General features: G+C 39.4%; 1 protein-coding gene across 9 annotated transcripts in view; it reads left to right on the top strand.

Moving 5' to 3' along the window:
• Positions 1-27980, top strand: part of RYR2 (ryanodine receptor 2) — a 762307-nt gene that overhangs the window by 270999 nt on the left and 463328 nt on the right. For 6 of the 9 annotated variants that reach the window (XM_045437234.1, XM_045437232.1, XM_045437233.1 and 3 more), the window contains exon 4: positions 18926-18946. The exons of the other annotated variants lie outside the window; for them this stretch is intronic. In XM_045437234.1, coding sequence (XP_045293190.1) covers positions 18926-18946 — 21 coding nt within the window. The remainder of the gene's footprint in view (positions 1-18925; positions 18947-27980) is intronic. 9 annotated transcript variants of the gene reach the window in all.

Below are 27980 nucleotides of genomic sequence, written 5' to 3'. Positions count from 1 at the left end.
TTCTGTCCTTCTCCTGGGTCTGTAACTTGTCTGTTTGTGAATCCACGTCTGTCAATGTCTTCTCACAGTTCAGATTTATTTTGCAGGCTGGTGGTATAGCACAGGGCCAGTAGCAGGGCTTTATAGAATTAGAGAAATATTTTAGAATACCAGCTCAGCTACGTATTCTTCTGTGGCTTTGGGGAAGGTAAGTCTTTGCCATCAGGTTTGGTGGTTATTACATTATGGTGCGTGTAGACTGTTTAGCGTACATTTAACAGTGGCTATTGATATTCTTTTACTTATTCTTTTTCTCATCCCTGTATACTCCCTTGGGAGAACTGGTACTAATTTCTTACTGCCTTTTCCCTGGACTTGGCCTATTCTTTGCAATCGTGGTTAATCTGGCTCTGGGTCCCTCTTCCTCCAACATTCCAACCCCCCATAGTTCTGCCAGTATACTGATGGCACAATGATGTTAAACTGTGATAGCATTCGCTATGTGTGTTGTGGTTAGTACAGTTTAATGAGTTAGGTGATCTTACGCTTTTGGCTATGTTATTATACCTTTGTTAATTCACAAACATTTTTAATGAATACTTTCTCCGTACAGTTGTACTTGTTTAATGTATACTTTAAGGATTCCATTTCACAGGAGAACAGACAGGCACTTTCCATATAGAATAGTGGAAAGAGAAAAAAAACAAACACAAAAAACAACTAAGAACAACCCCGAGATGACCTTACCACTCAAAGGTTTAAAGTAGTTGTTACAACTATGTTCAATGAAATAGAAGTTTCAAATACTTAACATTGAAGAATTATTCACAGGAACCAACTGGAATGTCTAGACCTGAAAACCACAGTATCTGAAAAGATCACCTAGCTAGCATGTGGTCGGGCTGGGGTACAAATCTCTATCCTTTGGGCTCTGAAGTCTATGCTTTTAAGCTCTTTACTGTGGAATATCCATGTAATAAGAGCAGTGGCAGAGCCCGAGGTGCTATCACCGTTAGATCAGCGGGAGGAAAAGGGATGGACCCCATGGAAGGCTCTGGGAAGATAGAGTCTGAGAGATGAGGAGAACCGGGAGAAAACAGTCACAGAAGCCACATATATTGGTTTCTGTGGCTGCGGTGACAAATTACCACGCTCCGGATGGCTTGAGACACCATAAATTTATTCCAGTTCTTGAGGTCACACATCTACATTTATTCTCAGTGGGCTGCAGTCAAGGTGTCGGCAGGACTGGAGTCCCTGTAGGACTCTGGGGAAGAATCTGTTTCCTTGCCTTTTCGAGTTCACGTTTTTCATCTGTGGCCAATCCTCTATCTTCAAAACCAGCCACATGTATCATGTAACATACTTACAGATTCTGGGGATTAGCATGTGGATGTCTTTGGGGTACCATTATTCAGCCTGCTACTTCTGTGATGTCGTTGGAAGATGTTGTTGACAAGATCAGATGAAAATCAGAGAAATCTAGTTGGGTAAGGACTGAGAAATACCCTTTTTTGCAAACCGATCAGTGTCAATTTCAGTCTATCTTATATATACGTACCAATTCATATTTAAGACATATTTAAAATATTTAAGACATATTTAAAAGACTGTATTCTCTGAAGAGTTTTTTGAGTTTTTAATATTAATTGGGCATTCCAAAAGTGGATCTTAATGTTTCTTTTATATCCTTATTCTTGTATTTTGGTATATGCTCAGTGCACTGCATATTAAAGACTTATTTTTTCAAACTATCGGGCAGGTCAGAAATTAAAAGAGCTCATGTTGTGTCCACCCTGGGTGAGTTTTATTTCCATATTGATTTTTTTCCTTTTGCTTTCCTCTTCATTAAAGTGGTTTAGGATAGTGTGGTGGAAAGATGAAGGGTTAACAAACCGTGCTTATGGTTCATATGAGATAGATTGTGTTCTGTACATTTTTAAAAATGAGTTTCTCAGATTGCTAAGCTAGTGACTCATTGGGAAAAAAGTGAAGTTGACTTAAACCCTTGATGTTCATTAATTTTTATGTATGTTACTGCTCTGCATGTCCTAAGTCTTTATTAAAACACAGAATGAAATGGATGATTAGTGTTACACTTTTAAATAGTGTCATGGCAGTAGGTACGTGATGCTGAAGAGACCAGATCCCAAGACTGGACCAAGATACTTTTCAGTAAAGAAAAATAATACCACACTCACAATTTTTATTTTTATTATTTTTAATTTTTTTAATGTTTATTTGTTTTTGAGAGAGAGAGAGAGAGAGAGAGACAGAGTGTGAGCAGGAGGGTGGGGGGAAGCTGACAGAGGGAGACACAGAATCCAAAGCAGGTTCCAGGCTCTGAGCTGTCAGCACAGAGCCTGACATGGGGCTCAAACTCACAGACTGCAAAATCATGACCTGAGCCGAAGTCGGACTCTTAAACGGCGGAGCCATCCAGGCGCCCCACAATTTTTATTTTTGCTTCAGCATGATGCCTGCCTGGAATATGGTAGGGAATAAATAAATTTTATAAATATAGGTAAATGTATATGTCTTCATTTGTTTATTTACTTGCTTGATTAGTGGTATGTTAAAAGTAACTTCTTTGACATTAGCTATAGCAACTTCTTTCTAGATGTGTCTCCTGAGGCTAGGGAAGCAAAAGCAAAACTAAACTGTTGGGACTACATCAGAATAAAAAGCTTCTGCACAGCAAAGGAAACAATCAACAAAACTTAAAGGCAAGCTATGGAAATGGAAAAGATATTTGCAAATGCCATATCCAGTAAAGGGCTAGTTTCCAAAATATATGAAGAACTTATATGACTCCACACCTAAAAAACAAATAATCCAATTAAAAAATGGGCAGAAGACATGAACAGACATTTCTCCAAAGAAGACATACAGATGGCTAAATGTATAAAAGATGAAAAGGTGCTCACCATCATTTATCATCAGAGAAATGCTAACCAAAAACCACAATGAGATATATCACCTCACACCTGTCAGAATGGCTAAAATCAAAAACTCAAGAAACAAGTGTTGGCAAGAATGTGGAACAAAAGGAATCCTTGTGTACCTGCTGGTGGGAATACCAACTGGTATAGCCAGTAAGGAAAATAGTGTGGAGATTCTTTCAAAAGTTAAAAATAGATCTACCTGTTATCCAGCAATCACACTACTGGGTATGTACCCAAAGAATGCAAAAACACTAATTCAGAGGGATACATGCACCCCTCTGTGTTTGTAGCAACATTATTTACAGTAGCCAAGATATGGAAACAGTCTAAGTGTCCATCAATACATGAATAGATAAAGACGATGTGATACATACACACACACTCACACACACACACACACACACACACACACACACACACACACACACACAAACAGTGTGGTGGAAAGATGAAGGGTTAACAAACCATGCTTGGGGTTCATATGATATAGATTGTGTTCTGTACATTGTGTGTGTGTGTGTGTGTGTGTGTGTGTGTGTGTGTGTGTGTGTGTAGGAATATTATTTAGCCATAAAAAAGAATGAAATCTTGCCATTACAGTGACAGGGATGGAGCCTAGAGCCAAATAAGAAGACATGCAGATGGCCAACAAGCACATGGAAAGAGGCTCAACATCACTGGTCATTCAGGAAATACAAATAATGAAAACCACAATGAGATACCATTGCATGCCCGTTAAGATGTCCACCATCAAAAAGACAAGAGATCACAAACGCTGGTGAAAATGTGGAGAAAAGGAAATTCTTGTACGCTGTTGGCGGGATTGTAACTTGGTGCAACCACTGTGGAAAAAAGTGTGGAGAGTCCTCTAAAAGTAGAACTACCATATGATTCGGCAGTTCACCTTCTGAGAATATATCCAAAGGTAACAAAAACAATAACTTGAAAAGATATCGGCACCCATTTTCACTGCAGCTATCTACAACAGCCAAGACATGAAAACAACCTAAGCATCCGTTGATGCATGAGTAGGTAAAGAAGTTGTGGTACGTGTGAGTGTGTGTGTGTATAATAGAATATTATTCATCCATAAAAAAGAATGAAATCTTGCCATTTGCAACAGCATGGATGGAAATTGAGGACATTATGTTAAGTGAGATAAGTCAGACAGAGACGAATACTGTATGACTCACTCATATGTAGAATCTACAAAAACAAAATAAAAACACAGTCATAGAAAAAGATCAGATTTGTGTTTTCCAGAGATGGGATGAGGGAGAACTGGAGGAAGGTGGTCAAAAGATAACAATTTCCTGGGAGTCCTGGGGAGCTTAATTGGTTGAATCCAACTCTTGATTTCGGATTAGGTCATGATCTCACGATTGTGAGTTCAGACCCAAAGTTGGGCTTCTCGTTGGGCTCAGTGCTGGGCATGGAGCCTGCCTAAAGATTCTCTTTCTCCCTTTCACTCTGCCCTTCCCCTGCTCACACACACACGCTCTCTTTCTCTCTTAAAAAATTACATTTTTGGGGCCATCACCACGTATACACGTACACACAACACATATATACATACACACACCACACACCCAGACACCCACACACAATTTCTAGTGATAAGGTAAATAGGTCCTGGGGCTGTAATGTGCTGTATGGTGACTAGTTAACTGTGCAACTATGGTGTATAGGAAAGTTGTTAAGAGAGTAAATCCTAAGGGTTGTCATCACACAGAAAATTTTTTTTCTTTTTTTACTTTTTGTTATTGTATCTATGTTGAGGTGATGAATGCTAACTACACTTATTGCAATAATCATTTCATAATTTGTGTAAATCAAACCATTATGCTGAACACCTAAAACTTCTACTACAGTGATGTATATCAATTAATATCTCAATAAAGCCGGAAGGGGGAAAATGTAATTAGTGCCTGCTCATGCATCATGCATGCAATATAAAAATACACTTAAAATTTTTTTTGGATGTTTATTTATTTTTGAGACAGAACACAAGTGGGGGAAGGACAGAGAGAGAGGGAGACACAGAATTTGAAGCAGGCTCCAGGCTCTGAACTGTCAGCACAGAGCCTGACATAGGGCTTGAACTCATGACCCGTGAGATCACGATCTGAGCTGAAGCCGGACGCTTAACTGACTGAGCCACCCAGGTGCCCCCAAATACACTTAAATTTAAGTTAAAGTTTAAATCGCAGCACCATTTCAATCTTTTATTCTCATAACAGTAATATAGAAGAGTATTGAGTGCGAATATTCTCTTCATAATCCTCTTTTGCCCTGAAGATCACTTTGCTCTAAGATTGGTTTATAGCCATCTGGAATGTCACGTATAAATATATTTTTCCATAAACCGGATCACATTACAGACTATTGTGTCACCTTTTACAACTGAATCATATATGGTTTTGAAAAAAATGACACGCCAAAAAAATGACACACGGGCCTATGGTCCAGTTGTAATTGATCAGGGCTCTGGCTCAGGTTTTCTGTTGTTCTCTCCCTTTGTTGTCTATGTTTGGTTGGTTCTTAGACTAGTTTCCCTTGGGATTACAACACGGCTGTAGCGATTTCAGACATGATATCTCTATTTAACATCTTCCTTAGGCAGGCAAATGAGCTGACTTTCTGTATTTTTGTGTATGACAATGAAGAAACCTCCCAGTCGACTTTCTCTCATGCACATTGCTGCATGCTTATGACTGTGGTATTTATTGGGGAACTGTGGTCAACACAACTGGTTCCGAGCATAGGGAGGGAGAGAAGAAAGGTACATCCTACAAAATTAGGTTCTGTTTTTGGAAGAAGGAAGACAATTACATGTGTAAATAAACATTGGATAATTTCTAACGTTGTTTGCTACAGCACGTAGCAGACACGGAGTTAACATCCTTATGGCTTCATTGGAAATATTTACTTAGAGTTGAGGTTCTCCAGAGTCTAGAGCCAAGCAAGTTAAATCTTTATCTAGGAAAAGAGATCAAAGTCTATGCTTCATTTGTATCCAGAGGTCAGAAATGGAAAAGCCATATCCGTTTCTGCCCAACTGATTCACGCTGCATTCATTCCATGAAAGGGTAGTGAGTTACTGTCGTGAATTCTGGGCTGCAGATTCAGAGATAAATAAGAATGACTCTTTGCTCTCGAGAAATTTAGTGATCTAATAGTGACGAGAAAATGTTCTCAATGAGTACAGAGGAAGGAGCCTCTACTCCCTTTTCCAGCACTGTTCCCCTATACATAATCCTATATTACACCATAAATGGCTGATGTCCTCAATAGGTAAAAACTGTGGAAAGCTTAGTGGATTGGTCTGTTTATATTGAAGACAATTTGATGTTATTATTTGTATTGAAACTTCAATTCCCAAATAGCTACTATAACTTAACATTTTCTTTCAAGCGGCTGACTTCTTTTTATCTTGCTGTCTGGGAACATCCATTTGTTCGGGAACAAATACTGTTTTGGGAATGGAGTTACAATGCAAATAAATGAACAAATCACCAGCTTTTTGTGGTCATTAGCCAGCATCTTGTCTAAAGCCTCTGTACATAGCCATGTACCTGTCTTTCATCTGTGAACTTGGTGCACTGATTTAAAAGATGAATATGATTAGAATCTAAAGGGCTGAGCCACAATTATCTGTCACTTTCGTGAATGTGGATGTTTGTCTGTGGCTAAAATGTGCATCTTCTTTCTGTAGACATTTTCTGTTCTACTGTCTTTCTGTATCAAAAAAGACTACTTTCTACTCCGAAGCTAAGGATACTACATATTTCTATGTATTTGAATGATGTGGTTTCCAAAGACTCCAGCATCAAACTCAATAAGGAGGCCAATTTAATCCACATATAATTGAATCACGGTGGCTCAGTTATGCCCTGTTTTAGATTATGAATCTCGAATGTATAGATTATTTTATTCGATTACTCTCATTCAATTTGGGCATCTTCCTCAATTTTTTGTGCGTTTAAAAGTTTAAAAATATTTTTCACATGGAAACCTGTGGTAGCAGATGAATCAGATAATAAATTCACAGGACAAACTATTCCTGAATTGACCAGTGATTTAAAGGTATTCATAAACTATCACGCCAACTCTCCCTTAGTTTTTATTCTCTTAAAGTTCTACCTTATTTTCTTAAAACGTTCTAGTCCAATTTGGTAGAATACTTCTTTGTCTCACTGCTCCTTGTCAGACTATAGTGCCTGTTCCTCTCGTCATTCCATAGCTAATTCTTTTCCTTCCCTTGCTTGAGTGTTCTCCAAAGAACTGTTACCTTTTGACATACTACATACTTCTGTTTTTTTCTTTTCCTTTCTTTTCTCTTTTCTTTTTTTTTAAATTTATACCCATGTTAGTTAACATACAGTGCAGTCTTGGCTTCAGGAGTAGAATCCAATGATTCATCTCTTACATATGACACCCACGGCTCATCCCAACAAGTGCCCTCCTAAATCCCCATCCCCCATTTAGCCCATCCCCCCACCCTTCACTCCCTTCAACCCTCAGTTTGTTCTCTGTATTTAAGAGTCGCACATGGTTTGTTCCCCTCTCTGGTTTTATCTTAATGTTTCCTACCCTTCCCCTACGATCATCTGTTGTGTGTCTTAAATTACACATATGAGTGAAATCATGGGATATCGGTCTTTGTGTGGCTCGTTTCACTTTTATTTTCATTTCTATTGTTTTTCAAGACCACCTGTCCCTACTAGATAGTAAACCCCATTAGTCTGTTGTGTTGACTTGCTCTATCATTAACACCTAGGATGCGTGTTATGAACCAGATGTTCAGGAATATTGCCAGCTTGAGGAAGGGCAAGATAGACTTTGTAAACCAGAAATTAGGGGGCTGAAAAGTGCCAAAAATTCTGTTCTTGCAGCTATTGTAATGGTTTTGAACAAAAGGTAGGACTTTTGCCTGTGAGGTCCCGCCTTTTGTCACCTTGCCCCTCTCTGTTGTGGAAGAAAAGGAACGTTTTCAGAAGGGAAAATGAGAAAATAACCTTTGGAGTCAGGTACCCACACAGTCTTGTTGGCCTGGCACAATCCAGGTTAAGCTCTCTTGTCACCACTCACTTTCTGCCAGTTCCCCTTTTTCCTGTCCACAGTGCCTCAGACCGGGTGGGACATTATATGGCCATCCCAGGCATGGTGCCTTTGTGAACCAGATAGAAGGTCTAGAACCTTTCACCAGATGAAAATACAGATAAAATGTGCGCGTACAAAATCTCTCACATAGTTTCAGATTTGAGGATTTAAATTTTTTTAATGTTTATATTTGAGAGACAGAGAGACACAGAGCCCAAGCAGGGGAGGGGCAGAGAGAGGGAGACACAGAAGCCAAAGCAGGCTCCAGGCTCTGAGCCGTCAGCACAGAGCCCAACGTGGGGCTCAAAGTCATGAGCTGCGAGATCATGACCTGAGCCGAAGTTGGACACTCAACCGACTGAGCCATCCAGGCACCCCCTCACATTTAAAGATTTAGAAGGAGGCCAAGTGGCTCCCCTGAGTTGCAGCCACATACTCTCATAAGCTGTCTTTTGTTGTGATGGTGGTGATGGTTTTGTTTTTGTTTTTGTTTTTTGGGGGGTGGGAGGGGCAGAGGGAGAGAGAGAGAGAGAGAGAGAGAGAGAGAGAGAGACTCTTAATCAGGCTCCACACTCAGCATGGAGACTGACACAGGGCTTGATCTCATGACCGTGACATCATGACCTGAGCCAAAATCCAGAGTTGGATGGTTAGCTGACTGAGCCACCCAGACGCCCCAGAAGATGTCCCCGTTTGCAGCTAATCTCAGAGCTGTGAGAGAAAGACAAAGACCAGTGGGACCTGAGGATTCGAGAGATCAGGTGGAACGTTTAAGCCAGGTCTGGGGGTACAACCAGATTATGTTCATGTGGCTTCTCAGGTCATGGTGAAGCCAGTATCTCCAAGACTGTGTGGAGCCATGGGAGAGTCCTCTACTGGACCAGAAACCGTCAGAAACGCCCCTAGACCATCCACAAAGCGCCAAGAGAAGCACCCAAGGGTGCGCAGTATGGGCTCCATATTGTAGTGCACTGATTGCCATAGTTCTGGAGAAAGTGTGCCTGGTGAGAGACAGGAGGAACATATTGTAAACACTGCATTTTCTCGCATGAGAGGAAAGTGTCCTGACAAGATTAGACCATGCAAAGAGAAAGAGAAATGGTAGGTAAGTAACAGAAGGAGCCACAGTGAGCCAGGAAAATTGACTACTTTGTAAGCTGGGATTGGTTGCATTTGCTTACTCTGTGGATGAGTAACTATGGTCCAGGCTCTCTGCAGAGGAAATGGTGAGAGAGAGCCTGAGGAGCTAGGATTGTTTCTTCCAGGACAGGATGTGAGTGGAATGTGTGAATTGCAAACACTCAGCAAGTGCTTTTTTAGGGAGTGTAGGGATAAAAACCGGGTTTCAGGGTCAAAGATTAAAACAGGATTGTCTGCACCCACCCCATGACCTGGAAATTTCGTCTTGTTTCTTACGGTTTACGCGATAGAAGTATTAGTGTGTATGACAATTATACGAGTAGGGAAATGAATTATGTCGTTTATTCATTCACAAGCTCTGGTTGCCATACTTCCAGGATGGATTTGAGGTGGATGCTACGAGATACTTAAATACGGCTGATTGGTTGGTAGTTTCCCCACAAGGAGTTTTTGGTTCCTCTGAGCATTGAGTAGGAAGGAGTCTGTGCCCTTGGATGGATCAAGCCAATAAGTCGGTCACCCTCATGCTGCTTTGTCAAGGATTGCTTTCCCTATGTCCTCCTTCTCGTCCTTTAACTTGCTTATCGATGTTGCACAACGGTCCCCTGCCCAGACCGCTCCTAATGTAATTGTTACCATGTGACCTTGGTGTTTGTGAAGGAATTTAAGGCTCCAATTTTCCTTTCTTTCTGCCCTTAGCTCTTCATTCTGTCCATTTTCTATCCAAACTGGACTCGCTCCCTGAATATGCTCTATTTTCTGCAGACACCTATTCTTTTTTTTTTTTTTTTTTTAATGTTTTATTTACTTTTGACAGAGAGCACATGAGCAGGGGAGGGGCAGAGAGAGAGAGGGGGCAGAGGATCTGAAGCAGGCCCCAGGCTCTGAGCTGTCAGCACAGAGCCTGATGCGGGGCTTGAATTCACAAGCTGTGACATCAGATCTGAGCCGAAGCTGGAAGCTTAACCGACAGAGCCACCCAGGCACCCCCTCCCCCACCTTTTAAAATAATTTTTCTTTATTTTTTTTATGTTTGTTTATCTTTGAGAAGCAGAGAGAGACAGAGCGCGTGTGGGGGAGGGGCAGAGAGAGAGGGAGACACAGAATCTAAAGTGGGCTCCAGGCTCTGGGCTGTCAGCACAGAGTCCGATATGGGGCTTGAACCCACAAACTGTGAGAAATGACCTGAGCTGAATTTTGCTGCCTAACCGACTGAGCCACCCAGGTGCCCCTCTCTTATTTTTTTATAGAGCAGTTTTAGGTACAGAGGAAACCGTTGAGAAAGTGTTCATACTCTTTGCCCCCAATTCATCTATTATTACTGTCGTGCATTCATGTGGTACATTTGGTATAATTCATGAGCCACTGCTGATGCACCACGATCTCTCAGGGCCCAGAGTTTACTTGAGGCTTCACTCTTCATGCTGTACATTCTGTGGGTTTTGACAAATGTATGATGTCATGTATGTACCACGATTATGTCATACAGAATGGTTTTTACTGCCCTAAAAACCCCCTGTGCTTCCCTCCCTCCCCCAACCACTGGAAACCGCTGATATGTACTGTCTCCATAGTTTTGCCTTTTCCATGATTTTGATTAGTTGGACTCATACGCTACATAGTCTTTTCATACCTAGCAATATGCATTTAATGTTCTTCTGTGTCTGCTCCCAGCTTGATAACTCATTTCTTTTTATTGCTGCATAATATTCCATTTTGTGGATGTCCAGCAATTTATCCACACACCTGTTGAAGAACATCGTGGTTGCTTCCAAGTTTTGTCGACGACGTATAAAATTGCCGTAAATCTCGGGCTCCAGTTTCCATGTAGACATGAGTTTTAAATTTTTTTTTTTCAACCTTTATTTTTGGGACAGAGAGAGACAGAGCATGAACGGGGGAGGGGCAGAGAGAGAGGGAGACACAGAATCGGAAACAGGCTCCAGGCTCTGAGCCATCAGCCCAGAGCCTGACACGGGGCTCGAACTCCCGGACCGGGAGATCGTGACCTGGCTGAAGTCGGACGCTTAACCGACTGCGCCACCCAGGCGCCCCTAGACATGAGTTTTAAACTCCTCTGGGTAAATACTAAGGAACGTGATTTCTGGATCATAACGTTAGCATGTGTTTCTCGTAGCATCCACCTCAAATCCATCCTGGAAGAAACCCTATGTTTCTTTTTTGTAAGAGACTTTCTTCCAACGTGGCTGTACCATGCTGCATTCCGAGTAGCAGTGAATGAGAGTTCCCGTCTCTGTACCTCCTCATTGGCGTTTGCTCTTGTCAGTTTTTGGATTTTAGGCGTTCTAGTAGATGTGCGGTGGTATCTCATTATCACTTCAATTTGCAATTCCCCGATGGCATATGATGTTGGGCGTCTTTTCCTCTGGTTGTCGCTGTATATCTTCTTTGATGAGGTGCCTATGAGATTTTTTGCTAAGTTTTCAAGTGGGCTGTTTGTTTTCCTATTGTTGAGTTTTAAGAGTTCTTTGTATATTCCAGAGCTTGATGGTGTATGTATCTTGTGAAGATTTTCTCCCATTTGTGGCTCGTCTTTCCATTTGGCTAACAGTATCTTTCACAGAGCAAAAGATTTCATTTTAATGAAGCCCATCTTAGCTTTTTTCCCCCCCATGGATCAGGCTTTGGTGTTGTTATCTAAATAGTCATGGTCAAACCCCAGGTCAGGCAGATTTTTGCCCGTGTTGCCTTTTAGGGGTTTTATTGTCTTATGTTTTATATTTAAGTCTGTGATACATTTTGAATTAATTTTTCCCAAGAGTTTAAGGTGTGCATCTAGATTCATTGTTCCAGCATTATTTGGTGAAAAGATCATCTTTTTTCCATTGAATTACCTTTGTACCTTTGTCAAAGATCAATTGACTATGTATGTGAGTCTGTTTCTGGGCCTTCTGTTCTGTTCTAGTGATCTGTTTGTTCTTTAGCCAGTCCTATATTGTCTTGATCGCTATCAATTTATGGTAAGTCTTGATGTTGGGTCGTGTCAGGCTTCTCAATGTTTCTCTTTCAATGTCTTGCTGGCTCTTGTGGGCTTTTTTCGCATTCCTGTAAAAGCTTTAGAATCAGTTTGTCAGTACCCACAAAATAACTTGTTGGGATTTTGATTGGAATTGCATTGAATTGTTTTGTTAAAATCAGGACGTCCCTCTTTGCATCCCTCACTTTTTTATAATAAATGGATCTGGAATTTATTTATGAGCTTATTGTTACATGGAGCTTATTATTACTCAGTGTAGATTCATCTGGAATTTACTTAAATTAGTATGGAAGTTGATTTTTTTTCCCCCTGTAGCTAAGCAAAACTTCCATCATTGTTCATGACCGATGATTCCCTTTTTTATTGATTGTGAAGCCTTTTTGGTCATACATTAAATTCATACATTCCCAAATGTGTTACTCTGAATTATGTATTTTGTCATACATGTCTGTCCATTGTTATGCCCAAACAGCACCGATTTGATCACTGTATTTTGGAAATGTTTCAATATTTAATAGGACTAGTTTCACCTCACTACTTTCTTCCCCTCAAAAATTGTTCATACTCTTCTTAATTATTTATTTTCCCAAATGAATGTACTTGTGGCATTCAATCGAACATTATAATTCTCATAAGAACCTACCTGGAAGAGAGCTACTCTATTATTTCTTAGCACCTATCTTGTTTAAATCACGTTAATATTAAAGTTTATGCAAGAGTCATTTTGACATATTCTGGCTTAGAGAAAGTAGGTGTTCCTAAGGATTTGGACAAATTCAGAAAGCAATTTAAACAGTATTACAGGAACTGTTCCTTTTCTAAAATGGGAATAATTCAGAAGCAGTAAATCTTAGTCCTCAATTATCTAGTTTAAATTTTAGAAGAAAAACAAATTAAACTTCAAGTAGGTTTTCTAAACTCTTTCCTGGAATTAAGTTAAATGTGTTAGTGTAGGAAATTGCTAAGTTTACTGTATTGTGTTAAGTCCGTTTCATTGTTTCACAGACTCCCCAGAATGTGAAGTTTCTGCCTGATTAATACAAAAATCAGAATAAAGCCAGGAAATTTGACTAAAGTGTAATACAGTGAATTTTACTGGATTTTTGTGATTTCATTTGCTTAACTAAATTTATGATGATTTTTTTTGCCCTTAAACTAATGGTAGAAAGGACTTCAGGGTCTCGTGTGGTTTAAAATACAAATCATGGGGTGCCTGGGTGGCTCAGTCGGTTAAGCGTCTGACTTTGGCTCAGGTCATGATCTCACGGTCTGTGAGTTCAAGCCCCGCATCGGGCTCTATGCTGATGGCTTGGAGCCTGGAGCCTGTTTCGGATTCTGTATCTCCCTCTCTCTCTGCCCCTCCCCCGTTCGCATTCGGTCTCTCAAAAGTAAATAAACATTAAAAATTTTTTTTTAGTTAAAAAAGATAAAATACAAATCACATTCCATATTGAACTGTGGAGACATACTTCTTTTTATTTATTTATAACTTATATACGTATGATTTATATATGTATAATTTATTTTTTATTTATTTATAATTTCCTTAACATTAGCACCACATCTATTTGTTCTAATTTAATACTTTGTGTTTTCCATTTTAATATTATGTGGCTTGCTCCTGAGAGCGTTTAAGTAAACACCTCAGTTTGAGGTACAGCAAATCTACAACTCTTTTATTTATTTATTTATTTATTTATTTATTTATTTCAACGTTTATTTATTTTTGGGACAGAGAGAGACAGAGCATGAACGGGGGAGGGGCAGAGAGAGAGGGAGACACAGAATCTGAAACAGGCTCCAGGCTCTGAGCTGTCAGCGCAGAGCCTGACGTGGGGCTCGAACTCACAGACCGTGAGATCAAAACCTGAGCTGAAGTCGGACGCTTAACCGACTGAGCCACCCAGGCGCCCCATGCAATTCTATTATTTATAAATATGTATGAAAATTAAAAAGAAAAGAAAAAAAATACTTCCTGTTGAGACTAATATTTATAGGAGAGAAAGCGAGTATAAATATAATATAATATAAAATATAAAAATATAAATATAAAAATACCTAGCACAGGTAGTAGGTTCTTAATGATATTAGTTTCTTTCCCCTCCTGCTGCCAAGTGATGAGCTCATTGCTTGTTGAGATGTGATTGACCTACCTATATGCCGATATTTAATAAAAGCATATACTGTGGCTTTCTTTTAATTCCTTATTAAATGGCAGTCTGGTAACTTATTCAATCAATAACTAGGCACCAAGGAATCCATGTTTTGTGTGGGGAGGCAGAGGAAGGAAACATGTAAGCCAAAACAAAGCAGTTTTAATTTATTTTGAATCTTCTATTGTTTGCGTGAGGTCTTGTGGAAAAATGAGAGAAAATTTCATTAGTTCCCTTTCCAAGTTGCAGTAGATCACTAATTGCTCCTTCAGCCGTTGAATGGATATGCAAATTGTGATATATTCATACAAAAGAGTGTTACAAAGCCAGGAAAATGAATTAATTCCTACTACCCACGACAGCGTGATGAGTTTTACAAACTTAATGTCCACTAAAGGAACTAGATAAAAAGAGAACATAGTCTATATTTTCAAAATAAGAAAAGTAAAACGTGGGTGCCTGGCTGGCTCAGCCGGTTAAGCGTCAAAGTCTTGATCTAAGCTCAGGTCATGATCTCACACGTTCCTGAGATCGAGCCCTGTATCTCGCTCCACTGACAGTGTGGAGCCTGCTTGGGATTCTCTGTCTCCCCCTTTCTCTTCCCCCACCCTGCTCATCCTCTCTCTCTCTCTCTCTCAAAAATAAAATAAGTAAATATTTAAATTAATAGTGATAGAATAATTGCTATCTTTGGGGAGGGTGTGAAGGAAGTTTCTAGGTCATGGTCGTGTCCTCTGTTTAGATCTGGAGCTGATTACATGGGCTCATTTACTCAGTAAAATTTCAGCAAACTCTATACTCATGGCTTGCATATTTTTCTGAACTGAATATATTCATTATTCAATATATTCAGAATTCAATATATTCTGAAATGAATATATTCATTAAAAACATGGCCTCTCCAAATCATAATTTGCTTTAAAAAATCTAGATGACTTCATCGTGTTTTGAATGCTGGAACACAGTGTGCGAATTTTCATGTCCCTGCTCCCCTATTCCAATCTTAATAATAAACAGCCTGTGTGGTGGAGAATTATTTGTAGGGTAGAGAATTTCTTTTTCACTTTTCTCTAATTTATTACTCAAAAAAATTTAACAGCAGGGTAGTGGATTGTCGGCATGCATTAAAGATTTTGATTATTTGTTTGTGTTATGCCTTGATATTAAAAATTCTTGGGGCGCCTGGGTGGCTCAGTCAGTTAAGTGTCAGACTTCAGTTCAGGTCATGATCTCATGGTTCTTGAGTTTGAGCCCCGTATTGGGCTCTGTGCTGACAGCTCGGAGCCTGGAGCCTGCTTTGGATTCTGTGTCTCCCTCTCTACCCCTCCGCTGCTTGCTCTCTCTCTCTCTCTCTCTCTCTTTCTCTCTCTGTCAACAATAAACAAACACTGTAAATGTATCTATGCAAAACACCAAACATGCTTTGAACAAGTGATACTAAATAACATGTTTGATGTTATAGGTGCATTTTACTTTCTCTCATCTTGATGTTAACATATTATACTGGGTGGCACTTAACTAACAAATAGGCTGTTGAGTCAGATTCTTGATTTCAGCTTGGGCCATGATCTCATGGTTCCTGGGTTTGAGCCCTTTATTGGGCTCTGTGCTGACAGTGCAGAGCCTGCCTGGGATTCTCTCTGTCTGTCTGTCTGTCTCTCTCTCTCTCTCTCTCTCTCTGCCTCTCCCCCACTTGTGCACGGGTGCGCTCTCTTTCTCTGTCTCTCAAAATGAATAAACTTAAGAAGAAATAGGCTGTTGAGCAATTTCAAATTGAATGCAGAATAAAAATTTGAGACAAGAAAAAAAAAGATGATGTAACTTGAATATGGTGTACCAAGTAGTGGCATGAGAGTGTGGGGCTTTGCCTTTAGAGACACATTGTCAAGGTCAAGTTCCATTGTTTAATAACTAAGTGACATTTTTTCATTGTGGAGGATTTGTAACACCTTTATATGTCATTTGTATCTTCATATATAAAATGCAGATAAGAAGATTACACGTAAAACATTTAGTTTAAAGCCTGGCACATAGTAACTGCTTAATATGTGACTTACAGATTTAATGATAATAAAATTCTTCACCTTACACAGTAAGGCTTAACTCAAGCAATTTGAAAGAAGTAACCAAAAATTTTTTTAACGTTATGGAATAGTTTGTGTTTATATATATATCCTGGAAGTATTAATTAAAATATGAATACAAAGAGATGCCATATGAATATTTCATCTTTCATATAATGATACAATTTAGAATTAATTGCTTTTATATTATATTTTTAACTTCTGTCCTTTGCTAAATCAACTTGGAATTTAAACTGCTCTTTTATTTTCCTTAATGGCAGTTTTGTTTTCTTTGAAAAATGAGGTTGCCATTTTTTTTAGTCTTATTATGATAGAATACTTAATGTAATTTCCTAGAGATGTTAATATATTTATTTTCTCTAATGTAATTTCTGCATATTTTTAAAATCCCAAATATTTGGATAATAAATGATTAAAATAAATGTTCATTTGTCTTATATGCTTTATGGATTTGGTAATTATTTAAACTATAAAATTAATCAAGGTTATTGTGAACTTTATATTTCCCTTCCTCAATTATCTCCACAGAAATCATTCTCCTCTTCACCTTTTGCAGGCATTTAATGAAATGGTTCTTGTTAACATTAGTAAGAGATGTGTCATGAAATCGCTCTGCCTTGCTTATGCATAATTACAACTTTATTGCCCTTTAGTCTGTTAAATCTGTGAGCCATTTGTCTTGTCTTTTGTGTTGATGTGATAATTCACCTCCAGCACCTGCTGTTGCTAAGCCTTTCTTTGGGTATTGGGATACTGAGTTTGTTATATTGCTACTAATTCTTGCTACTTTTAAGAAATTGTTTCTCCTTGTAACTATAGATCAGTAAAGAGCTTCTATTACTAATACTAGTTACTGACTTTTGATTACAAGTTCTTTCTTCTAGAAAAATCCTACAACACTTTATCTTTGCAGTGATGCAAATGCGCGCGCGCGCGTGTGTGTGTGTGTGTGTGTGTGTGTGTGTGAAAGAGAGAGAGAGAGAGAGAATGTTTAACATTTAGAAGTGAAAATGATGGGTTAATAAACTGTCTTTGCTCATCAACGGAGTCACTGCGAGTATGGCATATTTTGTTTTCCCGACAACTATTTAAAGGAAATCATTTCACATTTTCTTGAATTACTGCTCTTGAAAGAGAACAAATACAAGGATTTGTCTTTTGGAGGTAGAAAAGTAAATGGTAACTATATTACAACTAGTCACGATTAAATTGTTTCCCTCTGTCCCAGTATCTGAAGAAACAAAGTCATCACGTTGTAAATAAAAGTTTAAAATGAGGACTTGAACTTTATATCACAGCCAAGTATCTTAAAAATTTAGAGTGAAAGCCAGGTCTTTGCATTCAGTAAGTTGTTCTCTCTTAAAAAGCAAATGTGTGTTTTTAAAACTTATAACAGATTTTTCAGAGGACTAAATAAATTATTATATAAACCAAAATGCTCTCTTGTAAGTAGCATCCTGGGGCTTCAAAACAATTCCACCTGTGTACTTAAGTTGGTATTTTTATATCACTGTCTAATATTTTAAAAATAACCACTGTGTGTTACGTTTATGCACATTTCCTTCCACAAGCTTGCTTACTAAGGGATGCAGATTCCTGGCCATGGCCCAAGATTTCTGCCTAACTAGCCTTAGATCTTGCCCAATTGATGAATTGCCTAAGGAAAAAAGTTACAAATAAACTTAGTGTATGAAGAGTCTGAAACAAACCTCAAGTCTCACAAGATACCAATCATAGGTGTTATATTAGCGGGGGTGGGTTTTGCAAACAAATCTGAGAGGGCATATGCCCCTTAAAGTTGACTGTTATTTTTTTTTTCTGATTGATTTGCTAGGAACCAAGGGCATTGTAGAGACAGTCTTTGTTGACATATGGTTTTTTTTTTTTTTAATTCTATTTTATACTTTGGAATATAATTTTATTCACTGATATTTTTAAGGCATCTCATAATGATTATGAGACTAACATGCATCCATTAATAAATGCAATAAAAAAATTTGATGCTGATACAATTTCAGGATTTTTTGGCAAGGCATGCCTTTTGTTATATGGTGACATTTTATACAATGTGAGGAAGATTGGGGTAAGAGAAAGTTTACTTTTACTTCATGAAAGATTTTTATGGTTAGATGCTGTATTTCTAAATTGACCGCTATATTTCTATTTTCATTAAATAGATACTTACAGTTAGAGGAGAAAACTGGTCCCTAAATCTGGAAGCCTATTAGGTTTGAGAATCAGATGAGTGTTCATGTTTGGTTTTGAATATGTTGGATTGTTATGATTTCGTGTACCTGGTGCTTTTCCAGCTTAATAACTTTAAAAATTCCGATATGTAAGTTAATTGACTTTTTCTGGTTTGTTTGAGATTAAATGTTATTAATTACAATTTGAGTACTTTCATTTTCCATTAGAAATGGAAGATTTTGGTGCAGGGACCATTTATTTAAATGACAGTAATTGAAACTTTGCCAGGCATTTATTTGTTTGCTTGTTATTTATTTTGGCTTTTTCTTTCCCCAGCAAGTTGATGTGGAAAAATGGGTATGTGTTTCCATGTATTTACAAAGAAATTGTGATCTTAAACAAGTGCATGTTTCCTATTGCCTCTCATCTTTTTGTTTTGCTTCCGAGTGTGGCTTGTACTATGAATATTCAAACTAACTGCTATCTTGTAATGAACACACATTTTACTGGTCTCTACGTAGAACCTTACGAAGTTTTGGTTTTGCTTCGTCTGAAATGAGGTAGATTGGAAAACTCTCCCTACCTAGAAGTATATGCTTTCTATATAATTTGTAATTATGATATGCTTCTGATCAACAGGAATCAGAATTGTTTATCTCTTATCCAACAAATCTCGACTACTTAATCTTAAAGCCCTCCTACTTAGCTCTTATGTTTTCCATGCTTTATAGACATGGTCTGTTATCTGTATTAATGGAATCTTTAAAAGTACAGGTGTTGTCAGTATTGTGAGGAAAGATGCAGGTGACAGGGTTCTGGAGGCAAAGTCTGGACCAACATTGTGACAAATCATGTAAGGTGGCCATGTTACTACTCAGATGTCACTTTCCTCATCTGCTAAAAGGAGAGAAGAATCCTTACAGTCCTGAACACCCTGAATACCTTTAATTCTGAGTGGAAATTACAGTCTCACCAACACTTTTTTTCCCGAGCATGCAAAACAGCGAAGCATGTTTTATTATTGTTGTTGTATTATTTTGTTTTTATTTGCTTTGTGACTTAATATATTGACTTAAAATTTTTTTTTTAATATTTGTTTATTTTTGAGAGAGAGAGACAGAGCAGGAGCAGGGGAGGGGCAGAGAGAGAGGGAGACACAGAATCCGAAACAGGCTCCAGGCTCTGAGCTGTCAGCCCAGATCCCGATGTGGGGCTTGAACTCATGAAGCCTGAGATCATGACCTGAGCCGAAGTCAGAACCTTAACCGACTGAGCCACCCAGGCGCCCCAAATATTGACTTTTAAAGATTGGCTTAACCGATGGCTTCATTCTATATTTATTATTTTCCCTGATCCTGGGATATGAGTCTCTTGATATTCACAATATTTTTGAGCATTTTGCTACCTGATTTTCAGTAGCCTTTCAGTGGTGTTTCTACCACTGAAACGAATGCATGTTCACTTGGCTTTTTGTGAATCTTGGCTCTTTTTCACTTACTGTATCCCTTTATATTGATGGAAAGCTTTTTTGTTTCTTTTAATTGCCATTTCCATGATGATGATACCCACATAATTTTGAGAACTGCTACTTCTATATTATATTTCTGGAGAGAATGTAAATTCATCATCTGTCTCCTCGTAGCTAAACGATTACTAATTCTGTTCAACTTTTTTGTTGTTGTTTTGAAATTTCATGTCTTCTGTGCCTATAGTTAGAGTTCTGGTCCAAGCTTTACACTCTTCTTGTCTTGGGAATAAAGGCCTGTCTCTATGAACATGTTGGTCGTCTTTTGGTGGCTCCCTGCCAATGTCAGCTGTCCTAAAATGAGTCTGTCTTTTCTCATTTTGGTGCCCCTTTACTTCCATTAGTCAACTTAGGTGCTGTGCCCAGAGACCACTTTTTCTTGAACCAACCAGTCAAGCCACTTTCAAATCTGGAAATAGAATTCATGAACAAATGGGAACCCTCTTTTCCTTTGTCTGTAAGTGTTTGCCTCTCTTCCTCCCTGTGTCTGGTTACTCTTGACCTACCTCCCTGTGTGGCTTTTCTTTCTCTCATTTTCGTAACAATTTCACATCTCAGACTTCATTCTTATCAAGTTTATTCGTGAATCTTCACAGTTGACGTTGCTTTCTGGACCTGAGAAAGAAAAGGAAGTAACATTGAGCTGAAAATCATGCAGTTGAGCTTTGCAAGTAACTAGCTTTATAACCTTATGTAGGCTATCTGTCGACTGTTATCTCCTCATCTATAGGATTAGAATCTGGACCAGTCCTTTCTTGTTCTAAGATAGTACCATTACATTAACAATAAAACATTGATGCTGAAATACGCTGCCATTTAGATATCATATAATGAAAATTCCTGCTGGCATTTTTTGAGGAAACTGGTAATCATTATGAGTATATGACTCGGTAAATTTTTGGTTTGAGCTCTTTTCTTTCTTTGAAGACTCATGTAGTTCAAATCTTACATATTTTCCATTAGAAGTTTGAAATTCGACTGTAACCGGTACCTTGAAGGGTAACAGAAAAACAGTTTAACCCCCTGCCTACCCACCTGCTCTATGGGGCCTCTACTCCTTTGTCCCATTCCTTAAATTAGGATGGGTCCCATGACCTCTCTTATATTCAGACAGTAAGAACCCCTCCCCCAGTCATTTCAAGTCACAAAAGTCTCATTTTGGTAACCAAATCACGCAATCCTGTGTAATCAGGGGGGTCTGAAGTTAATGTAGGTTAACCTGTGTTGGAGCTCGGGGCACCCCAGGCTGGAACCCAGGAGGGGAGGGGGGGAAGGGGTGGGAAGCTGCCTCTTACTTCGCTCTGCCAGGGTCCTCACACCCTTGCCCGTTGCCCAGTGCTCCTGCCCCTGTCAGGGTGCAGCAGGAACATGGAAGAAGAGGGAAGTTGGCAGGAAGTCTTTTTAAAAAAAAATTTTAATGTTTATTTTTGAGAGAGAGAGCGAGTGAGCTAGCAGGGAAGGGGCAGAGAGAGGGAGACACAGAATCCAAAGCAGGCTCCAGGCTCTGAGCTGTCCGCACAGAGCCCGACGCGGGGCTCCGACCCACAACCGCTTAACCAACCGAGCCACCCACGTTCCCCTGGCAGGAAGTCTTTCTTGATGACAGTGACCTTCATTGGGCTCGTCAGGTGTTAAGGCGAGCGCTCTCTGGGGCACTTGGGAGGGTTTTCTGGGGGAATGCCCGTCACCAGAAATCTGACCTGTGGTTCTCTTGCCTCAGCCAATGATCCCCCAGCTGGTCAGTGGTGACGACTGCCTTGTCCCAAGGCCTCTTGGGGGCATTACGGACATCCCCAGGCCGGCTCTTTCTGGGGCAGCCCGTCTCTAACAGCAAGCCCCCTCCTTGCCCTCTGCTGCCACAGCCTGCCTAGCCCGTCTCTTCGTCTTCATCTCCAGGCACAGTCAGACACCGGTCTCTTGTGTCCCACCTCCTGGGGGACACAGGTGTCCCCGAAGCCACTCTCTCTAGGCTTGAGGTGAGGGCAGGCTTGGGTGGGCAAGAGCAGGACTCAGAAGCTCCCAAAACCTCCTTCCAAGAACCATCCTTTTGCTCCCCGACCGCTTCTGGAAGACCAGAGCTGGGGGTCAGCCAAGGGCAGCAGGCCGATTTTCAGCCGCCCCTTTTGGTGGTATAACAGTAAGTTTGGAATGCGGTACTCTTTGCCATCACTTTGTTCTGAGACAGGTGTCCCAAGACAGGGACGGGTGTCCAAGACAGTTATACTTGCTTAACTACACAGGGCATTTACCAACCGCAGATTAAGACCTTTAGGAGCCCTGTAAAATTTACATATATATGGAAAGGCAAATGGCTCCTTTGTAAATTTTCTGATAGTGTAATTCCGGATAGCTTCATCAAAGGTCAATCAGTCTTAATCAATCTCTTCCTCCCCCCTTCCCGCCCTTCCTCTCTCCACTTGTTTCCCAGTGTCTCTTTGAGCATCTTTGAGTATTTTGCATTTAATCATAAGCCCATTGAGTAATCAAATGTTGCTCTTCATACACGACGGGAGAATAACATTGGTGGGTCTGGAGTAGCAGGTGATAGATTGCCTGTTATTTCTGTCTACTCCACCCCAGCCTTCTGGCACCCCTAACCCATAGCATCGGCCTCTAGCGTGGTGCCTGGGGTTGCAGGCCTCTAGTGTGGTAGCCTAGTGCGTGGGGTTGGGTGGAGCTGGGACGAAGGGATGGAAAACAGTGTGATATTTGTCAGACGTGGAGCAGTGTCTGTAGACCGAATGAGGTCTCGTACATATAGTTGCTCTTTTCAGGAATACGTTGATGCTGTTGTAATTAAGATACAAAATTCTTTCAAATGTTCCTAACTGAATAGCAGTTTAAAATTTTTTTTTTCAACGTTTATTTATTTTTGGGACAGAGAGAGACAGAGCACGAACGGGGGAGGGGCAGAGAGAGAGGGAGACACAGAGTCGGAAACAGGCTCCAGGCTCTGAGCCATCAGCCCAGAGCCCGACGCGGGGCTCGAACTCACGGACCGCGAGATCGTGACCTGGCTGAAGTCGGACGCTTAACCGACTGCGCCACCCAGGCGCCCCTGAATAGCAGTTTAAAAACAGTAATGTGTTTTCATGTGCGTGTACTGCCATGTGAGGGCCTGTGAAATGCTTTCATGTTTTCAAGGTTCATACGTGTTTGAAATGGTTTGGAAAAAAATAGAATGTTCTATACTTTGATATACACAATTAAAAAATTTTTTTTAACGTTAATTCATTTTTGAGAGACAGAGAGAGAGCATGAGCTGGGGAGGGGCAGAGAGAGAGAGAGGGAGGCGCAGAATCTGAAGCAGGCTCCAGGCTCTGAGCTGTCAGCACAGAGTCCGACATGGGGTTTGAACTCGTGAACCATGAGATCATGACCTGAGCTGAAGTCAGACACCCTGATATACATAATTTTTTATATGTAGGTGGTGATCTGAGTATAGGTGAGGCTTTATGTATCTTCGGGTCATTACGATCCATATATTTTGTGCAGAGATTAATTTGTTGGTTTTGATGTAGAGAAATTTTTTCACAAGACAAGCTACAAAAAGAGGAAAGCCCTAAATAGCTCTTTTACTTCATATTTTAGGCGTTCATGCAGCTCAGTGATTTATAAACCTGTGTCAGCGAGCCAAAATGGGAGGATTTATGGTAGCCTTTCAGAAGCATTTATTTTTCTTCGCCCTTCAAAAGAAGAAGTGGATAATTACACACATATATATTGTCAAATTAATGACACTCAAAAGAAAAGGCAGTTCATGTAAATCCTTTCTGTACAGAATTGTCAATAGGTTGAAAATGACAACAGTGATGACCAATCTGCCCCCAAAATATAGTGAATTATTTAAAAGATACAAGCATGCACCTGTAATCAGATAGTTATTATTATGAGCCATGTGAGAGTATAGCCACAGGCTCAATGATTACAGGTATCACTGCTCTTTCTTGGTAATGAAAGCCGTGCCCCTTTTAGATGCTCTCTGGGCCTGCAGTCAACATGCCTGTCAATCAGTTCAGTTTTGGATATTTTCAGTGGAGAATCCCTAGAAAGTTAAGTATTTACATACAGTATTTTTATCATAAGAGAAATAGTTGAGGGTTTTGTTATTACAAATATGCATACATATATCCTATTAGATAGTATATATTGATATACACTTGGACCTTGGAGTTGTTACTTTTAAACTTCTTTTGGCCCCTCAAATATATTGGGAACATTATTAATTTAAAATAACCACCAACATGGATGGACCTAGAGGGAATTATGATAAGTGAAGTCAGACAGAGAAAGATAAATACCGGGTCATTTCACTTACATGTGGAATCTAAAAAACAAATGAAGAAACAAAAAAACAGAAACAGACTCATACATACAACAAACTAGTGGTCGCCAGTGGGGCGGGGGCGATGGTCAAACTAGGTGAAGCGGATTAAGAGGTACACACTTCCAGTTATAAAATAAGTCACCGAGATGAAAAGTACAGCATCGGGAATATAGTCAATAATATTGTCATAATGTTTGGTGACTGCACTTACAGTGGGGAGCTTTACGCAGTCTATACGTTGGTGAAGCAATGTCATACACCTGAAACTAATAAAACGTTGCCTGTCACTTATACTTCAGTTAAACGGATAGCCACCAATAACCTCAAGTCTTTGGTGGTGAGAGGTCTTTTTCTTTTTTCAACATCGTGAACTTTACCAGATGTATATCCCCACTTGCAAAGTAGAGGTTACCGGTTGGGGGATTATGGAGAAATCCTAGCATCTTGCTACATGCAAGAGAAAGGATGGCAAATAAGAAATTCAGTGGATAGCCTGTGTGCAAAGTAGGACGTTTCCTGCCCTCAGTGGAAACTTCGTTTTAAAAGGTCCTCCTGCATCAAAATTTTGCCCTAGCCTTTCAGATTGTTGGATTGGATAATTCTTTTTAGTGACAAGCCCCCAAATGTTTATTTTGTGCTAATTCCAGATCTATACAATTTTTGAGAAGATTATTTCTTTTTTTTTTTTTTCAACGTTTATTTATTTTTGGGACAGAGAGAGACAGAGCATGAACGGGGGAGGGGCAGAGAGAGAGGGAGACACAGAATCGGAAACAGGCTCCAGGCTCCGAGCCATCAGCCCAGAGCCTGACGCGGGGCTCGAACTCACGGACCACGAGATCGTGACCTGGCTGAAGTCGGACGCTTAACCGACTGCGCCACCCAGGCGCCCCGAGATTATTTCAGTCAAGGTTCTTTTAAAACTTCTAAGACGGGTCCATGTATAGAAGTATTACATTTTTAAATCAGTTGTCATTTCATAACACTGAAATAACAGCTGTTTTAGTTTATTTTATTTAAAATTTTTTTAATTTTTATTTTTGAGAGAGAGGGAGAGAGGGAGAGAGAGAACGCAAGCAGGGAAGGGGCACAGAGAGAGGGAGACACAGAATCTGAAGGAGGCTCCAGGCTCTGAGCTGTCAGCACAGAGCCCGACATGGGGCTTGAACTCACAAACTTGTGAGATCATGACCTGAAATGAAGTCTGATGCTTAACCGACTGAGCTACCCAGGCACCACTGAAATAACAGTTTAAAAAATTCAAAGTTGAACTGAAAGGCCTAGTTATGGTAGAGGAGCTTTTTCGGTCTCCCGAATCACTGCTTCTTTCTTTATACCAGCGTGTAATTATGCATTCTCTTGATGTCCCGTGTTTGATTACAATTTTCCTAATGGAGTATTGCTATTTGATTTGTTTTCCTACTCATAATCATTTGCATATGCCAAGAAAGCCCTTCAGGTCTCTCAGCTGTGCTAGATCAAATGACATAAACTTACAGACCAAAGACTATTCTGCTTCCGTTTGCCATCCATTGGCCCCCCTCATGGCCATCTATCTGTGAGTTACAGCTCAAGGATGTCTGATTCTCTTCCTGGTTCATGTGAATGTAGCGTAATGGGGGCTCTGCCTCCAGCTCTTGCTCACGTTTGAAGCTTCATCGGACCTACCAATTCGGAAGTCATTTACACTAACCCTTGAATACTGGGTTACTGCCACTTGCCCTTTACCCTAAAGAACTAAAATCTCTCCCTTGTGTTTCATCCTCCACCAGTTTGTTCTAGACAGAAAGCAGTGTCAATTCACCTTGGTGCCTGGACTCTTCCTTTGTTTATAGTCCTCTGTTTCTGTATCTTGCCTAATAGAATTTTAGCTTATATCTAATGACCTTTGCATGAGGGAAATAAATAATTCTTTCAGTAAAGTGGAAGCATAAGGTGATACTCTCTAACCTAAATCAAGCCTGTTCTCTTCAATATTTATCTTCAGGCATGAGTTTCTTCTTTTAATCATGTCAGCACCTTTTAAAGGATTTTGTTACTCTTTTTTCTGTTGCTTTTTATCATATCTAGGCAGTGTTTACATTGATATTAAATTGCATATATATCCTTTTTGTTTTAATGTATCTTGCTTGCTTTTTCATTCCCCAGTGATCCCCTTTGAACTTGTCATAATGTTATCACTTGGATATCAGTAGTGCTTGAGCCAAATAGACCAACCAGTGGTTTGCATAGAAGGTTAATGTCAGTAATGCCACAAGTAATCTTTCATGTTTTTGATTATCTTTTGATAATGTGTGTCTGGTACATGAGCTGTTCTTTGTCATGCTGCAGATGGATATTTTGGCCTTTGCTAATTTTCAGTATTTGTTCTCTTTTATCATATATCAGGATTACTCTCCCCAGTGACTCGCCCTTCTTGTAGTTAAGACACTACTTAGGAATTGTAAATAGCAGCCCTCTGTTCTGACTCTCCTGACCGTTCTTTTCTCTATTTATTACAGTTCTGATGTAGTTTAACCTAGAAAACAGAAAATCAGCCTGAGAACATTTCTCAAGGAAAAATCTCCGAAACTGAGCTCAATTAAAAAAAAAAACAAAAACAAAAACAAAAACTCATGAATAAAGTATCTGTTATAAGCTATGATCTGTACCAAAAGTTTGGAATTGTGTTTTTCTTTTAATTAAGGCTTTAAAAAGGATTTTTCCTAATTCCTCATCTAGTGATATGTACATCACTAGAGATCTCATAATAGGATCTGATTGGCCAGTTTCATCATAGAAAATAAATTTTCTGATGTCATTTACCATTGATACCACTTACAAAATTGTAACCAAACAGCCTATATTTTTAAAGGTAAGAATGAAATGGTTCTTTACACATTTTCCTTAAATTTTTGATATTAAAGAGTCACCTGTCTGTGTCACTCAGAACAGCATGCAACTCTTGATCGGGGTTGTGAGTTTGAGTCCCACGTTGGGTGTACAGATTACTTAAAAACAACATTAAAAAATATAATATTAAAAATGAAAAAAAAACCCAAAGTAGAGTTTCCATTTAGTAACATGTAAATTACTATGCATATATGTTTCAGGAAACTAACTGTGGTATTTACAAATACTATGTTAGATAACTTCCCCTTGCTGTTGTCTTTAAAATAAATGTGAACATGTGTATCTTTTCTCTTTAGGACTTAAACACTGTGACAGCTAAATTTAACCCTAAGTTTGGAAATATATTGTTATTTTTCCTTCTTAGCTCTTTGGCATCTGTGAACCTCTTCTAAGAGGAGGCAGTCAAATTTTATGGGTCTAAAGAAAAATGAAGAAATGTATGTACAAATTAGGTTTTGCAGAAGTAAGATGAGCTATTATATATGCAAATCATAAGAGAAATGTTTTAAGGGAAAAAGAGAAAAGTTTTTGTGGTTTTTCTTTGAAATACACATCTCGGAATATGTAGTATCTAGAACCTGCTTATTGTTGTTTTGCATGACATGTAAACAGCTTATCACAGCATCTTAATTTACAATCTACCTTAC

This window comes from Leopardus geoffroyi, chromosome D2, assembly GCF_018350155.1.
Source record: "Leopardus geoffroyi isolate Oge1 chromosome D2, O.geoffroyi_Oge1_pat1.0, whole genome shotgun sequence".
In the NCBI taxonomy this organism is placed as follows: Eukaryota; Metazoa; Chordata; class Mammalia; order Carnivora; family Felidae; genus Leopardus; species Leopardus geoffroyi.
The sequence above is the reverse complement of the archived record's forward strand: the minus strand, read 5'-3'. Positions and strand labels throughout refer to the sequence as shown.